Raw genomic sequence first — 16,577 nt, 5'->3', positions numbered from 1 at the left:
CTGGGCAAAGTTTCCAGAAAAGAAGTAAACAGTTTTAAAACTCACCTGTGGCCAGGCACGGTGGCTCACGCCTGTAATCCCAGCAATTTGGGAGGCCGAGAGGGGTGGATCACCTGAGGTCAGGAGTCAAGACTAGCCTGACCAACATGGTGAAACGCTGTCTCTAGTAAAAAAAAATACAAAAAACTAGCGGGGTGAGGTGGCAGGCGCCTGTAGTCCCAGCTACTCGGGAGGCTGAGGCAGGAGAATGGTGTAAACCCAGGAGGCGGAGCTTGCAGTGAGCTGAGATCCGGCCACTGCAAAAACAGCCTGGGCGACCAAGCGAGACTCCGTCTCAAAAAAAAAAAAAACCATAAAAATTAGACCAGGCACGGTGGCTCATGCCTGTAATCCCAGCACTTTGGGAGGCTGAGGCGGGTGGATAACCTGAGGTCAGGAGTTCGAGACCAGCCTGACCAACATGGAGAAACCCCGTCTCTACTAAAAATAGAGAATTATCCGGGCATGGTGGCGCATGCCTATAATTCCAGCTACTCAGGAGGCTGAGGCAGGAGAATCACTTGAACCCGGGAGGCGGAGGTTGTGGTGAGCCAACCGAAATCGTGCCATTGCACTCCAGCCTGGGCAACAAGAGCAAAACTCCATCTCAAAAAAAAAAAAAAAAAAAAAAAAAGAAGCCGGGCATGGTGGCCAGCACCTGTAATCCCAGCTACTCGGGAGGCTGAGGCAGGAGAATCGCTTGAACCTGGGAGGTGGAGGTTGCAGTGAGCCGAGATCACGCCATTGCACTCCAGCCTGGGCAACAGAGCAAGACTCCATCTCAAAAAAAAAAAAAAGAAAAAAACCACTTCACCTGCAATCCTTATGTCTGAGAATAATATGAAGGAACAGAAAAGCCTCAAGCGGGTTTGTGCCTGAGAAATCTGGTTTCACCCCTCCTCCCAAACAATAAAATGCTATCAAGACTTAAAAGGTTAAGGCAGGAGGATTGCTTGAGCCCAGGAGTTTGAGGCAAGCCAGGGCAATATAGCAAGATGCCCACGCTAAAAACAAAAATAAATGTCAAGACAATTTCCTATGAACTGCAGTTTTCTCATCTGAAAACTAATTCTATAATATAAACATTGTAGAAATTCATTTTCTAAACCTTCATGCATGATTACAACAGAGTAGTTGTGGCTTTAAGAACATATACCATATATATGAAGTTTTCCTTAAAATTTAGCCCAGAACTATGGACACTTTGGTTATTAAAAAGTTCTATTTTAAAGAACTCTACTACACTAGCTCTTCTGAAATTTTGTTTTATCAGGGGCTGTGACGATCGGACCTACTATCTTTTAAGAGTTTTATAGTTCTCTTACACTCAAAATGTTAGGGCAAAAAGTGTTCTTAAAGAACACTGAGTTGGGTTCAGTGGCTCACGCCTACAATCCCAGCACTTTGGGAGGCTAAGGTGGGAGGATCACTTGAGGCCAGGAGTTCCAGACCAGCCTGGCCAAAAAAAATTTTAATTAGCTGGGCATGGTGGCACTCACCTGTGATCCCAGCTGAGGTGGGAGAAGACTGAGCCTGGGAGGTCAAGGCTGCAGTGAGCTGTGATAGCACCACTGCACTCCAGCCTGGGCAGCAGAGCAAGATCCTGTCTCAGAGGGAAAAAAAAAAAAACTGGTCCAACTCCTCTCATATCAGTTGCTGAATATGCAGCACTGAACGATAAGACTCTGCTAGGCTTATGTAGCCAGGACCCGAGATCTGTAGCATGCATTTTATGTAGGTATATATTACATAGATATAATTTTGTATATCTCGTTATAAGCCATCTCGTTACGATGGCTGTAACGAGATTTGGATAGAAATGAGTGTTGACTCCATGACAGAGAGTTCGTAGCCAGAAATGGATGTTGTGTTAGGCATGCTCCACTTGTCCCTACTGTTGTCATCACCAATCTGGGAAGACACTGCTAGTGTAAACCAAAGGCACCTGCTGAGGCAGGTCCACACACCACCTCAGGGAGCTCCCATTTCCCTGACACTGCACGGTGGTGTCCTGCCATTGCTCCTGGTGAAATGGTTGCAGCAGGTGACAGGGTCAACCTCTTCTATAAAATAGTTCTAGGGGCAATTGGAACCAAGATGACTTGTGTATCTTCCTGTAACATGCATGTAACAGCTGTTCCTTCTGTAACACCTCTCGTCTCAGGCGTTATTAGACAGCTAATTGTGGTCCTTTACATTAAAGCTTCCCTAGGAAACTAACAAAGTTACAAAGGTGAGTGCTAAATTTAACACTTGACCTCCGTTGCCATTTTAGGCCATACCCTAAAACTTACTTTGAATGTACTCGTAGCTGCCCATCAGGAAGAGAAACAGATACCGTAAATGTGTTTGTTTTGCTTCGGCAAATTTTTGACAGAGGGGAGGGGTGGCACTGCCTCTGTTGGAGTATGTTTACAATCTGGCCTATCTGGAAGTTTTTCTATAAAAATCAAACTGGGATTCCAGGGTCACTACACTTAGCTTAGGTCCAATGGTCTAGAAATAACAGCTGATTCCATGTAGAGGGTATTTCATTCAGGCCAGGCCTAGTTCTAAGAGCTTTACTTAACTCATTTAACCTTTTTAATCCATTCTACAAATTAGGACATTAAGGTACAGATCAAAGTTAATTTGCCCAAACTCACAGCAAGCAAATGGTAGAACTTCTAGTCAGATAAAGCAAGTCGGACTCCAACAGCCTGAGTTCTGGAAGCATTACGCCAGCTTTTCAAATGTCAGATTGACACAACGTAGTAGGCTGTAAAATCAGTTAGGAGGTCTCAACTGGCCATTCTTTCTTTAGTATGTAGAATAAAATGAAAATAGTGTGCCTAACAGATAAATACTGTTTTATGAACTTTTGGTTTAATATGTGTGTACACAAGCCTATTTATACGCTAGGTAACATGAAATTAATTCTTAAACTGTGATCAAAAAGGCTGATCCCATGCTGTGTTGACTCAGATCATCTGACTCCGCCTAGAACAAGACGGCAGGATCTGAATCTCAGGTATGAGCTTGGCAAAGCACCTAACCCATCTATAGCTCAACGTCTTCACCTATAAAGTGGAAATAGTAACATGAGGCTTTGATAAACTTAAGTGCTAACAACAGTGCCTGACCCATAGTAAATTTTCACTATTATTTCCTGTAACTGTATATTGCCATCAATCAAATGTACTTAAAATCCTTCTGGGACTCCTCCCATGTATCTTCCCATATGCTATACAGCGGGTGGAGGATCGTTCCTTTGAGAAGGCTTGGAACAATTCCCTGCATGGCCCACATGTGGAAAAGAAGATTCCAATATGGCCTCCTTATTCTTTAAACAGAAGAATGCTCTTTTTAGAGTTATCTTTTTAAGTCAAGCAACTGATTTCTAAGGAATAGGGCTAATGAGATTATCCTACTTGAGTTCACTGTTGTAGATTATATTCTTTCCAAAAAAACTTTATGGATATTGGGGAGTGAGCACGTCATGAGGGGTGCGGTGGGGATGAGTGGAAGACAAGAAAAAATGAAACCTAAAAAGTACAGAGATCGGATCGTTTTCAAAGTAAAGACCTTAAACATGGCTTCATCAGCTCTGGCAGCTCACACACAGGTGAGTAAACACAAAACCGGGGAAGTGTCCCCAGCACCCCTTGCAACAGGGACAGACTGCTGAAGCTGTCAGCAGGGGAGGGTGCAACTGTTCCACTTGCTTCAGCTTTTCCTGCCACGGTGCCTGCTCTGTGACATCCAAAGAGAACCAAAGTGGGACTGGAAACCCAGCTACTAGGAAAGCGTATCATACCACACCCCAGCTTAAAAAGCCTGCCAGAGGCTGCTTGCTGCATTCAACCCAAAATCTAAACCTGTGACCCCGATCTGCTCACGAGATCTCGTCCCATCCTCTCACCAGCTGGAGGTGCCCTGGACTTTGTTCCTTAAACACAGGAGTGACTGTGGTCCCATGCAAGACCGTGATTCCCGCTGTTCCTTACTCCCAGAACACTCTTCGCCCTCGTACAACTGACGACTCCTACTCGTTCCATTTTCAGCTCAAATGCCTTCCCTGACCAGTCAGAAGTCCAAGTTGCCTTCTTCACCCATCTCTAGCACCTCACCCAGTGCCATTTCCTCCACAGCACTTAGTAAATCTCACTTGGTTAGTGACTATCCATCTACCCTTTCTAAAATCTTAAGTTCTCTGAGAACAGAACCTTTTCTTCTTTAGTGCCAGATTCTCAATGCCTGGGTAGTCAAAAACCTAAACTGTAAAAAAGGGAGTCCACGCACGGTGGCTCACACCTGTAATCTCAGCACTTTGGGAAGCCAAGGCAGGAAGATCACTTGAGGCCTCGAGTTCAAGCAACATAGACTCTCTGTCAACGCACACACACATTAGCCACGTGTGGTGGCACACACTTGTAGTCCCAGCTACTGGGGAAGCTGAGGCAGATCACTTGGGCCCAGAGGTCTGAGGCTGCAGTGAGCTAGGATCGCACCACTCCACTCCAGCTGGGGTGACCGAGACAGACCCAGTCTCTACAAAATAGATATATAGATACAGATTTAGATCTGTGGCTAGAGGAGACTTCTGTCCAGTCTCAGAGAGTCGGAAAGTGCTTTGCAACAAATTTTAGAAAAAGTAAAAACTCCTGCTTCACCCTTGTCTCCCGTTCCTCTGGCCCTAAATACTCCTAGTTAGAAGTATGCCTTAAGAATTGCGCAACGGCCCCTCAACACAACTGCCCGGTCCACAGGAGTTACTTCATAAATCCACTGCATTGACCTCTAACCTCTGTCCACTCAGAGCAAGAATCCACTGCAACGGACGAAGGACAAGAGGTTTCACAGGAACTGCTGACACACAGCGAAGACACCAGCTGAGGCGGTGCAGATAAGGGTGAGCTCTGGAGTCCTCACCTTGCTGCCTACCAGCGTGTGATACTAAGCAAGTAACTTCATCTCTGAGCCTTGCAGTCTTTATTGAGAAATGGAGCTAATGCCTATCTATGTCAATGGGGTGCCCAAGAGGATCAGCTGAAAGGCACTAAACCACTTAGCGCAGGAGTTGGAAAAAATAATAATCCATAACGGGTAGTTGCCATTATCAGAAAGATCCAGGCCAGGCGAGGTGGCTCACACTTGTAATCCCAGCACTTTGGGAGGCCGAGGCAGGTCAATCACCTGAGGTCAGGAGTTTGACACCAGCCTGACCAGTATGGTGAAACCCCATCTCTACTAAAAATACAAAAATTAGGCCGGGCGCGGTGGCTCACGCCTGTAGTCTCAGCACTTTGGGAGGCCGAGGCGGGCAGATCACTTGAGCTCAGGAGTTTAAGACCAGCCTGGCTAACTCGGTGAAACCCCATCTCTACTAAAAATACCAAAAAATTAGCCGGGCGTGGTGGCGGGCGCCTGTAGTCCCAGCTACTCAGGAGGCTGAGGCAGGAGAATGGAGTGAACCCGGGAGGTGGAGGCTGCAGTAAGCCGAGATCGCGCCACTGAACTCCAGCGTGACAGAGTGAGACTTGTCCCCCGCCCCACTCCCACCACCCCACCTCCCCAAAAAGAAAGATCCATAACTCCATTCTCATTCTTGACCACGCCACTTTAATTTGTAACTTTAAATATGAAGTCGATAATCCTCGAAATTCTCACCTGGCTCCTGCAGGAAAACAAAAGTAGAAAGTTTTAAGTACTTTTATATTCACTAATTCAAATCCATAATTCATTTATTCAATTATTCAAGTCTTTATTGAGCACTGATCATGTGACAGCCTTGTCGAGGAGAGAAGCAAAATCACCCTTCCTCGCTCAAGGGTTTACAGTTCAGTCATTAAAACAAACTTGTTGGCCAGGCACAGTGGCTCACGCCTGTAATCCCAACTCACTGGGAGGCTGAGGCAGGTGGATCACTTGAGTCCAGGAGTTTGAGATCAGCCTGGACAACATGGCGAAACCTCATCTCTACAAAATATGCACAAATTAGCCAAGAGTGGTAGTCCCAGCTACTGAGAAGGCTGAGGCGGGAGAATCACTTGAGCTCAGGAGGTTGAGGTTACAGTGAGCCATGATCACACCGCTGCACTCTAGCCTGGATGACAGAATGAGACCCCATCTCAAAATAAAATAAAAAAATTAAATAAAATAAAAATAAAATAAAATAAATTTAAAAAATAAATATAAGTAAAATAAAAGCATGTTAAATAAGAACATCTTAACCCCTAGGGGCTTATGGGGAAAGGGAAGCTTCTTAGTACCTCCCTTTTTAAAGAAAAACTCTTGACTTCCTGACCTGGAAAAAGAAAAAGCCATAACCCTTTACTGTTTAAAGAGTTAATTTTCATATAGTTCTATGTAGTAATATTCCCATATGCTGGATCTATTTAAATGTTGAGAGCAGGACACTGTAGTTCTGCAGCTACATACTGTAGGCTCCATCTGTCTTGTTCACCACTGTAGGCCTGTGCTTGGCACAGAATTGGTCTTAATATATCTTTGATCAGTGGATAGATAAATGAAACCCTAAAATTATAACCTAACTTAGGAAAAAAAATTTTTTTTATTATACAATGGGCCAGGTGTGGTGGCACACGCCTGTAATCCCAGCACTTCGGGAGGCTGAGGCAAGAGAATCATCTGAGTCCAGGAGTTCGAGACCAGCCTGGGCAACATAGTGACACCCTGGTCTCTACGAAATAAAAAATGTAAATAAAATAAAACATACAATGAAAAGAAGAGACCAAAGCAAATGTGAAAACTTAAGACAGAAATCAGATACATGGCCAGGCGCAGTGGCTCACACCTGTAATCCCAGCACTTTGGGAGTCTGAGGCTGGCAGATCACTTGAGGTCAGGAGTTTGAGACCAGCCTGGCCAACGTGGCAAAACCCCGTCTCTACTAAAAATACAAAAATTAGCTGGGTGTGGTGGCATGTGCCTGTAATCCCAGCTACTCACTTGAACATGGAAGGCAGAGGTTGCAGTGAGCAAAAAAAAAAAAAAAAAAAGCAGATACAGGACTTGGTTAATTCAGCTTCATGCTGTTAGAATATGCAGTTTTTTCAAGTCCATCATAGGCATAAAGTAAAAACTAATGTTTATGAAAAAAGGTAAATATGACATAAAGAAATTTGGAGCACACCCACTTGTACAGAGCGAGTCTGAGTCTGTATCTTCAGTCTTCATTATCAGGAGGGATACCTAGTTCTTCATCTGTCCACTGGGAAGGATCAGGATACGGAAAGTGACCCTGGTGACAACCATTTAAAAGAAAGAAAAGTCGGCCGGGCGCGGTGGCTCAAGCCTGTAATCCCAGCACTTTGGGAGGCCGAGACGGGCGGATCATGAGGTCAGGAGATCGAGACCATCCTGGCTGACACGGTGAAACCCCGTCTCTACTAAAAAATACAAAAAAAAAAAACTAGCCGGGCGAGGTGGCGGGCGCCTGTAGTCCCAGATACTCGGGAGGCTGAGGCAGGAGAATGGCGTGAACCCGGGAGGCGGAGCTTGCAGTGAGCCGAGATCTGGCCACTGCACTCCAGCCTGGGCGACAGAGCGAGACTCCGTCTCAAAAAAAAAAAAAAAAAAAAAAAAAGAAAGAAAAGTCAAGAATTTACATTCCATGCAACTAATTAAATTGTTAAATAAATCTTGGAAAGAAAACAAAACCAATATGGCTCAGCCGCTGACCACAGGAACAAATTCTACTTCAATTATTCGATGGCCCACCTGTTCTTTATTCATTATATGGGCCCTGGCCTGAATTTTAAAAGCCTCCCCATTTGGAGGTACCAGCCTAAGCCAATGGTACGTGTTTGTGATGGAGGGAGGATGGGGGAAGTGGACGCAACAGGTTTCAAAGGTTCCTGACATCCTGGCAGTCCTGGCAAAATGTTTCCACCTCTCCTAACATGACTGCTGTGAAATGGAGAAGCCTCAGGAGAAGCCTCAGGTGGCCTTCCTCATCTTCAATCCTGATCTAAGGGCTTATCTGGCTGCATCATCATCATCTCAGACCTAACAGCTATATACACTATGTCCACTCTGGACAACTGACCGACAGTGAGGCAGGGGCACCTCAAATATTAAATGTGCTGCCAGTTCACAGACACCCAGGCAGCTCCTTACTGAAGGACAACGGCACAGAGAAGTTCTAAGAGAAATGGGATATGAAGACACCTGATGCTTCTAAAACTTACATACTGCTTAAGATTTTTTTCCTATCCTGGAAACAAACCCAAATTTACTAAAATTCAAAGTATTCTGGATCAACAAGCACAGATTTCAATGTCTTAAAGGTGTAATTTCCTAAAGAACAATCTGCAAATGTAAAACCTCAGTTGAGGCTAACGATATGTTAGAAAATCACTAAAACTAACTTCCCTTCTCAAGACAAATTCACTCATATCCATCCCACCCAAACCTGGCTGCCCTGCGCCTCTGGACAGACTAGAAGACACTTGTCACTTAACGGAATGTAAGTGTGAAACCTAACCTACCAATGAACCGCTAGTTCAGAAGCTAAAAGAATTCATTTCTGGCCGGGCGCAGTGGCTCACCCCTGTGATCCCAACACTTTGGGAGGCCGAGGCAGGTGGATCACTTGAGGTCAGGAGTTTGAGAGCAGCCTGGCCAACATGGTGAAACCCTGTCTCTACTAATAACAAAAAAAAATTAGCCGGCGTGGTGGTACACACCTGTAGTCCCAGCTACTCAAGGGACTGAGGTACCAGAGTCACTTGAACCCGGGAGGCAGAGGTTGCAGCGAGCCGAGATCGTGCCACTGCACTCCAGCCTGGTGACAGAGTGAAACTGTCTCAAAAAAAAAAGTTGGCTTCTAGTCTCCCTAGGATGGCTACCTAACAGAAACCTTAAGAAACCAACCACCTAAATATACATCCTCGTGTAAAAAAAGGTGAGAAGATAACGGTTCATTAAATAACAGGAGTCTCACATATACATATGGACAACGTGGTGGCAAAGGGCTATGTCCAGACAGAAAAATGGTCTACAACAGAAAAATAAACCAGTTAAGCTATTAATACATCCTCCCTCCCCCTACCCAAAAAACGACAAGAGCTGTTCTCCTGCACTTACCAGCACGTCTTCTGAGTCATGCCAAAAGCGCCAGAGGATCCAGAACCACATGAATCCACTGTATAACTCGCCCTGGAACACCTGGGATCTGGTCAGCTGGGGGAACTGTCTATACCGGGGCTCGATGTGCACACCCCCACCGGCACTGCAAAACAAAACAAGGCTGACAGCGTGCCCGTTCTCAAAGCATTACGTCATCCAGAACTCCTCCGAGTGACATCCTGGAACCAAAGCTAATGTTTCTCCTCTCCACTGAAATACACACAGTTCACAATCCCTTGAAATACTCATTTTTTACTAAGCTTGCTTCATGTGTAGCAGCAAAAACTGACCAAAACTGACAAGAGGCTCATTTTGGTTTTCAATTAGTGAAGATTCATTATTTTGCACTAGAAATTTGAATGTGTTGATTCTGGGGTGCCAGCTCCAAAGGTTTTAGTTAAAAGACTGTGAACTTGTTAGTAGGTCACTAACTTACTCAGAAAAATAAATTAATTTTGTTTAGCTATCTATCTGAGAGGCAAATTATGTCCTCTGCCTATTACAATCTTTATTAAAAGGCAACCATATGGGAAAGAGGACTCGCAAATCCTATTAAATATGCTAATGGCTCTGAACAAAAAACTTTAAACAGTAAGTTTGAAGACGTGTTTCTTTTTACTTCATTTAGACTTTTGACAAGTTGCGGCACAGAGTCCGTAAGAGTTATAGTCAATGTATTCAGTTGGAGTATAAATACTATACGTTGCATCTAATTTAAATTATTTGCACCTACTGGGGCTATTCCTAAAACCTATTCAGCAGCCATACATACGCTAATACACAAAAGTGGATAAAAAAATTTTTAAAGAATTCCTATATAAAATATGTTTACCAATTTCATCTAGGTAGGAATCAGCTTATCAACCATATTCTCTTTTGTGCAGCACAGAAATTAGTACCTGTACAAAAAGTGCATTAAAATGTCTTGTCTTCCTAATGCACAGATTCGTGAACAGTAACATGGCAGTGGTTCTTGATACACGTTAGCTACGACTGTTTGTTTTGTTTGTTTGAGAGAGTCTCACTCTGTCGCCCAGGCTGGAGTACAGTGGAACAATCTTGGCTCACTGCAACTTCCGCCTCCCCGGTTCAAGCAATCCTCCTGCCTCAGCCTCCCACGTAGCTGGGACTACAGGTGTATGCCACCATGCCCAGCTAATTTTAGTATTTTTTTAGTAGAGACGGGGTTTTACCATGTTGGCCAGACTGGTCTCGAACTCCTGACCTCAGGTGATCCACCCACCTTGGCCTCCCGAAGTGCTGGGATTACAAGCGTGAGCCACGCTCCCGGCTGTTTTGTTTTTTTAAAGATAGGCTCTGTCACCCAGGCTAGAGTGCAGTGGCGTGACCTTAGCTCAAGCGATCCTTCTGCTGACTGAGCACCTCCTGGGCTCAAGCAGTCCTCCTGCCTCAGCCTCCCTCCCAAGTAGCTGGGACTACATACAAGTGTACACCCCCAGACCTGGCTAACTTTTATATTTTCTGTAGAGACAGGGTTTCCCTATGTTGCCAGACTAGTAGACTGTTTTTATCCTCTCCCACTCTAAAAGATAACTGGCAGTTATCGAGTGTTTACCATGTGCCAGATACCACACTAAGCATTTTATAAGTTTTAACTCACTTAATTTTCATAACCTTACAATACGGCCTGTAATTATTAATGATTTACCAATGAGGTGCTATGTGATGGCAACGCCCAAGCTCTTGCCCACGAACACACACCATTAACAATTTTCTCCTTTTATTAATCAAAGACATAACTTTTAACTAGAATTCCAACCAGCATAAAACCAACATTACCACATTGAAATGATAAATTCCACTTTTTTTCTAAATAGTCATCCAAAATTTAACACTTTTATTTGGAAGCCTCTATTTAGAGTATTGATAACTAGTTATGAATAAGGTGATGTTTGTTTTTTGCAGATGTGTATATATATGTACTTTTTAAGTATCATGTTTAAAAAGGTCCTACCAAATATCGCCACTTTACAACTTGAATGACATAGCATACTGTTTCCATAATGTCCTCATATACCAATATTGTTTATTCAGGATCTACCTGTGTGTATAGATATTACATTATGTAAATAAACCATGCAGGATCATTCCATGTAGTGTAACATGAGCTTTTTTTTTTTTTTTTGAGACAGAGTCGCGCTCTGCCTCCCAGTTCAACCAATTATCCTGCATCAGCCTCCCAAGTAGCTGGGATTACAGGCATGTGCCACTATGCCCAGCTAATTTTTGTATTTTTAATAGAGACAGGGATTCCTTATGTTGGCCAGGCTGATCTCGAACTCCTGACCTCAGGCCAACAAGATCCTTATTCTTTGATAGCTTTTTGATACAATCTAGGTATAAGTGCCCAGCAGTAAAACTGATTAAAACAAGATTTGAAGGCCGGGCCCGGTGGCTCACGCCTGAAATCCCAGCACTTTGGGATGCCAAGGCAGGTGGATCACCTGAGGTTGGGAGTTCAAGACCAGCCTGACCAACATGGAGAAAGCCCATCTCTACTAAAAATACAAAATTAGCCGGGCGTGGTGGTACACGCCTGTAATCCCAGCTACTCGGGAGGCTGAAGCAGGAGAATCACCTGAACCTGGGAGGCTGAGATTGCAGTGAGCCGAGATCATGCCATTGCACTCCAGCCTGGGCAACAAGGGCAAAACTCAGTCTCAAAAAAAAAGACTTGAGTAATGCCGATGCCAGCATTATAGTTCAAACCCATCTTAGCAGCTCCCCACGCTTCATTATTGCTAGAGTGACATGTTGTTTTAATTATAACCTGAAGTAGGGACTGCAAGATGGAAACCTTTTGGAACAAAGATTTGAAAGACTGCAATTATACCACAGGAACAATGACAACAGTTGCCATGATTAAGGAATGTAAAGACTCAACACCGGCCGGGTGCGGTGGCTCAAGCCTGTAATCCCAGCACTTTGGGAGGCCGAGACGGGCGGATCACGAGGTCAGGAGATCGAGACCATCCTGGCTAACACAATGAAACCCCGTCTCCACTAAAAATACAAAAAAAATTAGCCAGGCGTGGTGGCGGCGCCTGTTGTCCCAGCTACTCGGGAGGCTGAGGCAGGAGAATGGCGGGAACCCAGGAGGCGAAGCTTGCAGTGAGCCGAGATCGCGCCACTGCACTCCAGCCTGGGCAACAGAGCGAGACTCCGCCTCAAAAAAAAAAAAAAAAAAAAAAAAAAAGACTCAACACCAACTTCACGATGTTATGTTCCAAACCAGGTTGTAAACTGCACTGTGGCAAACTAGATACCCTGAACAACCCTCCAAATTAAACAACTACGCTTCTAGATGAGATTTTTAAGATTTTTACAAACATCACTGACCAGGCACAAAAGGAAGGAATCCACCAAGGGCAAAATCCAAGTAAAAACAAGGCCTGGAAGCTAAGCAATCACTGACGCTGCCTTCACCGGGAGCCCTTGAACCTCCCCCAGCATAGCTACATGAGGTGTGGGGACAAGAGACGCAGCCTGGAGCCCACCCAAGGTGGGAGGGCTAATGACGAGATCGCTGAATAAAGCTGCGGCCCCATATGGTAAAAGGGTGAAGAAGAAATAAACCTTCCATGGACAAGGGAACACGAATTTGTTCTCAGAAGCCAGTCCTCAGGTAGATTTGCACCCAAATTCACACTACCTGCGTTGGGCCTGTGTAAACCAAAAACCCCAAGCCAAGAATTTAATGTGAGCTTGAATTGGGGCAGCGCCCTCAAGAGACTAAGAGAAGCAAGATCTCAAAGAAGTTGCAGGGAAAACAAGTTCAAGATCAAAAGCCATAAGGGAGTAAGACACTATGCACAAGTCCTGTAAGAAGGAAAGAGAACAGAGAAGAAACAACATCCAAGGAAATAATGGCTGTTCCAACTTCGAATGTTTGAGAGTCAAGTTTAAAAACAAAAATGCACCGTAACTGTTAGTTACATTTTTATTTTTTTGAGATGGGGTCTCACTATGTCACCCAAACTGGAGTGCAGTGGCGCGATCTCGGCTCACTGCAACCTCCGCCTCCTGGGCTCAAGCAATTCTCCTGCCTCAGCCTCCCCAGTAGCTGGAATTACAGGCGCGCACCATCATGCCCAGCTGATTTTTGTGTTTTTAGTAGAGATGGGGTTTCACCGTGTTGGCCAGGCTGGTCTGGAACTCCTGACCTCAGGTGATCTACCTGCCTCAGCCTCCCCAAAGTGCTGGGATTACAGGTGTGAGCCACCGCGCTTGGCCAAAGTTACATTTTTAAAATATAAATCAGACCACATTACTTTCCTGCTTTAAAACTCCAATTTTAAATAAAATTGGAGTTTTAGAATAAAATTCTTAGAATAAAATCCCGAGTCCTCCAAAGCCCTCTCTAATCTGACCCCACACTTGTCCCTGTGACCTGGTCTCTCCCACTCTTCGCCTGCGCTCCACTCCAGCCTGGCCTCCTGCCAACCCTGCGGGCTCCGGCCTCTCCACCTGATGCCTCCTCTGCCCTCTTATGTCCACCGGGCTCTTCCCTTGAGGTCTCTGCATGGTTGACTTCTCATCCCTCAGGTCCCGCTTCAAATCACACTCCCAGGCATCCCCACGCCATCCCCAAATACAATATCCCTTCCCCTCCCACACCACGCACTCTCCACATTAATCCCCAGCTGTATTCTTCTCTTCGTAATCCTTGACAGCACCTAAAAAATGTCCTTCTTCTCTACTTGTGTCTCTCCTGTCCAGAAGGTGCGCTTCATTCTCTCTCATGTATTCTGCTATATCCTCAGCACCTACATAGGAGCGGGCATAGAGAAGACGCTCCATAAACACGTACGCACTTAATTATCACACCCTCGAAATCAGCGTGTGCTACGAACAAGCCAATACCTCAGGGAGGAGCAGCATCCCCCCCATCTCCTCACGCAGGACCAAGGGCCGTCGCTCGTGGCTCTCCATCACTCTCTTTGCCCAAGTCTCAGAGGACTTTGCCTTCTGCCCACCTGACACCTGCCTCAGCTCCAGATTCTTAATCCATGTGGGACTTCATGCAAGTCACTCCTTTCATTTCCTGGGCCTCAGTTCCTTAATAACAACAACAGTTAAAGAATACTTGTATGGTCCTTAGCAGGCACCAGCAATTGCTTTAAACACTTTAGTGAGGCCAGGCGCAGTGGCTCACGCCTGTATTCCCAACACTTTGGGAGGCCGAGGCTGGAGGATCACCTGAGCCCAGAAGTTACAGGCTGCAGTGAGCTGGGATCGCGCCACTGCACTCCAGCCTGCGCAACAGTTAGACTCCATCTCTTAAAACACACACACACACAAAACAAAACACGCTTCAGACAACAGTAACTCATTTAGTTCCTTGCAAATGGACGCTAAATGGGTGAGAAAACTGAGGCATTAAGAGAATAAGAAACTCTTCCAAGGTTCCGCTGCTGGAGTGTGGCAGAGGTGGGATTTGAACCCAGCCACTGTGGGGCCAGAATCCCGCTTGGAATCACGACCCCACACTGCCTCTTGGTAAAGCGTAGCTGATGATCTAAGGGATCTGGAATCATCCATTACTCTTTTCCAGCCCTGCTCTTATGGAATCTCCGCACACCACTAACTGGGCTTCGGCAGGTGCTCCCGGCCTCGACCCCCAGCCCTCAGCCCTCCGGTCAGCGTCTCGGGACACCTCGCGGGCGGCTCTGCCCGTCACTCTCCTAAACGCCGCAGCTGCCCCAGCGTGGGCTTCCGGCTTTCTTTCCTCTCACCCGACGGCGCTCTCTCTGGGCGGTCGCCTCCACTCCCTGCAGTCGGAGTGATTTTTCAGCATTAAAAAGCCGCCACGTGACGTCTCTGATAAAAGGCTGCCGAACCGACTCTACCCTAAATTCCGCAGCCAGGTACCAGGACCCTGGACCGCGCCCTTCCTAGGCCTCACCGCCGCCACCCTCCGCCTCGCTCCAGCAGCGTCCACAAACGCCGCGCAGGCTGCTTCCTCCGCCTGGACCGCCCGCGCCGGCGCCCATTCGCTCAGCCGGCTCCGCATTCACGCGTGCGTCTCCCGAGGGCAGGCAGCCCCTACGACCAGGACAGCCCCGCACACGGTGTCCCATCTGCCCAACGAAGTCTCTCCCTGTCTCCCTCCGCCCAGCGGGGTCCCTCTCCCCGAGCCGCGGCGTCAGGGGACGGGAGGACTACATGTCCCAGCATGCCTCGGGACGCGGCCTCTCCAGGCGCCCCAGTCAAGGTGAGAGCGTCCCAGGGACCCGCGCTGTCCGCTACAGGCCGGCGAGGCCCCCATCCCCTGCCGGACACTCACTGACGGACTCCACCATCTCCAGCAGTCCGTGCGCGGCCGCTTCTGAAAAGGCGGCCTCCAACGCGAGCGAAATACGGCAGCCGAGTCAGGGCGGACATGCTCGCCTGCGTCCGCCCCGCAGTCCCCAGCCGCCTCGCCCTCGCCTACTTCACTTCCCCGGCGCCCCGCCTTCCGTGACGTCACGGAGTCGCCCATCTCCGGGAGTGGGGGAGGTGGCAGTTGCTCCCGACTGGGTTCTTTAGCTGCTGCAGGAAGCGTCTCTCCTGAGAGCAAAGCCCACGCATAGGTTCTGGTTGCTGAGCTGCCCCGTGCCTCCTGAAACAGCTTGTTGGTTGCCCCTCTGATCCTGTAGGGCTCTCCCCCTGTTCTCCTGCCCCTCCTAAAACTGAGTGGTGTATAATTGTTTTTTGTTTTTGTTTTTGTTTTTTTGGAGACAAGGCCTTCCTCTGTCGCCCAGGCTGGAATGCAGTGACACCATCTCGGCTCACTGCAACCTCTGCCTCCCAAGCTCAAGCGATTCTCTTGCCTCAGCTTCCCGAGTAGCTGGGATTACAGGCGCGCGCCACTGCGCCAGGCTAATTTTTGTATTTTTAGTAGAGACGCGTTTTCACCATGTTTGCCAGGCTGGTCTCGAACTCCTGAGCTTAGGTGATCTGCCCGCCTCGGCCTCCCAAAGTGCTGGGGTTACAGGCGTCAGCCACCGCTCCCGGCATGAACGGTGTATAAATTAGAGGAGAGCATCCGCTGTTTTCTGGATGAAAGTTGACTTTCCAGTCGACATGGAATAGTGTGGCTATTTTTGTCGACTTATTTGCATACTTATTTGTTTTCCAGATATTCGCTAAGAACTCTAAGGGCAAATATCCCTTTCTGCGTTTTGCAGACCGAATCGTGGCCCTCTTCTGGTTATCAGATGAACACCCTATTTGAACGGATGTATTTCAGAAAGTGAGGGAAGGGATGCCAAGCCCTACCACCAAGCGCTCAGCTTCTAAATGCAAATAAGATTCCCATTCAAATTTTAACTAACTGTGAGGACAGACTCTAGGTGACCTCACATACAGCATCTAAGCCCAAATCAAGAAGCTACTCTGGAGTT

At 46.8% G+C, this 16,577-nt stretch overlaps 1 protein-coding gene and 1 long non-coding RNA gene across 3 annotated transcripts; both read right to left on the bottom strand.

Moving 5' to 3' along the window:
• Positions 1-5,620: 5,620 nt before the first annotated feature.
• Positions 5,621-15,619, bottom strand: NDUFB2 (NADH:ubiquinone oxidoreductase subunit B2). Of its 2 annotated transcripts, none has more exons than XM_005550947.5 (4): positions 15,479-15,619; positions 9,130-9,274; positions 7,179-7,282; positions 5,621-5,695 (listed from the first exon to the last, which is right to left on the bottom strand). In XM_005550947.5, the coding sequence occupies exons 1-3, from the start codon at positions 15,574-15,576 to the stop codon at positions 7,208-7,210; spliced, it is 318 nt and encodes a 105-aa protein (XP_005551004.1). In that variant the 5' UTR covers positions 15,577-15,619; the 3' UTR covers positions 5,621-5,695; positions 7,179-7,207. The 2 variants fall into 2 exon arrangements, with proteins under 2 accessions (XP_005551004.1, XP_065398752.1); XM_065542680.2 differs by having other exon boundaries at positions 7,179-7,252.
• On the bottom strand, positions 13,841-14,194 carry LOC135970261 (uncharacterized). The gene is made up of 2 exons (XR_010585884.2): positions 14,056-14,194; positions 13,841-13,958 (listed from the first exon to the last, which is right to left on the bottom strand). It is a non-coding gene; the product is annotated as an uncharacterized lncRNA (long non-coding RNA).
• Positions 15,620-16,577: the final 958 nt, after the last annotated feature.

This window comes from Macaca fascicularis, chromosome 3, assembly GCF_037993035.2.
Source record: "Macaca fascicularis isolate 582-1 chromosome 3, T2T-MFA8v1.1".
In the NCBI taxonomy this organism is placed as follows: Eukaryota; Metazoa; Chordata; class Mammalia; order Primates; family Cercopithecidae; genus Macaca; species Macaca fascicularis.
The sequence above is the reverse complement of the archived record's forward strand: the minus strand, read 5'-3'. Positions and strand labels throughout refer to the sequence as shown.

What these genes read in the sequence shown, in the direction of transcription:
- NDUFB2 (XM_005550947.5), bottom strand. Translation starts at nt 15,576, where the DNA reads ATGTCCGCCCTGACTCGGCTGCCGTATTTCGCTCGCGTTGGAGGCCGC. An exon ending in GGAGATGGTGGAGTCCGTCA is followed by an intron (nt 9,275 to 15,478) that starts GTGAGTGTCCGG and finishes TTTGTTTTGCAG; the next exon opens with TGCCGGTGGGGGTGTGCACA. An exon ending in ATGACTCAGAAGACGTGCTG is followed by an intron (nt 7,283 to 9,129) that starts GTAAGTGCAGGA and finishes GGTTGTCACCAG; the next exon opens with GGTCACTTTCCGTATCCTGA.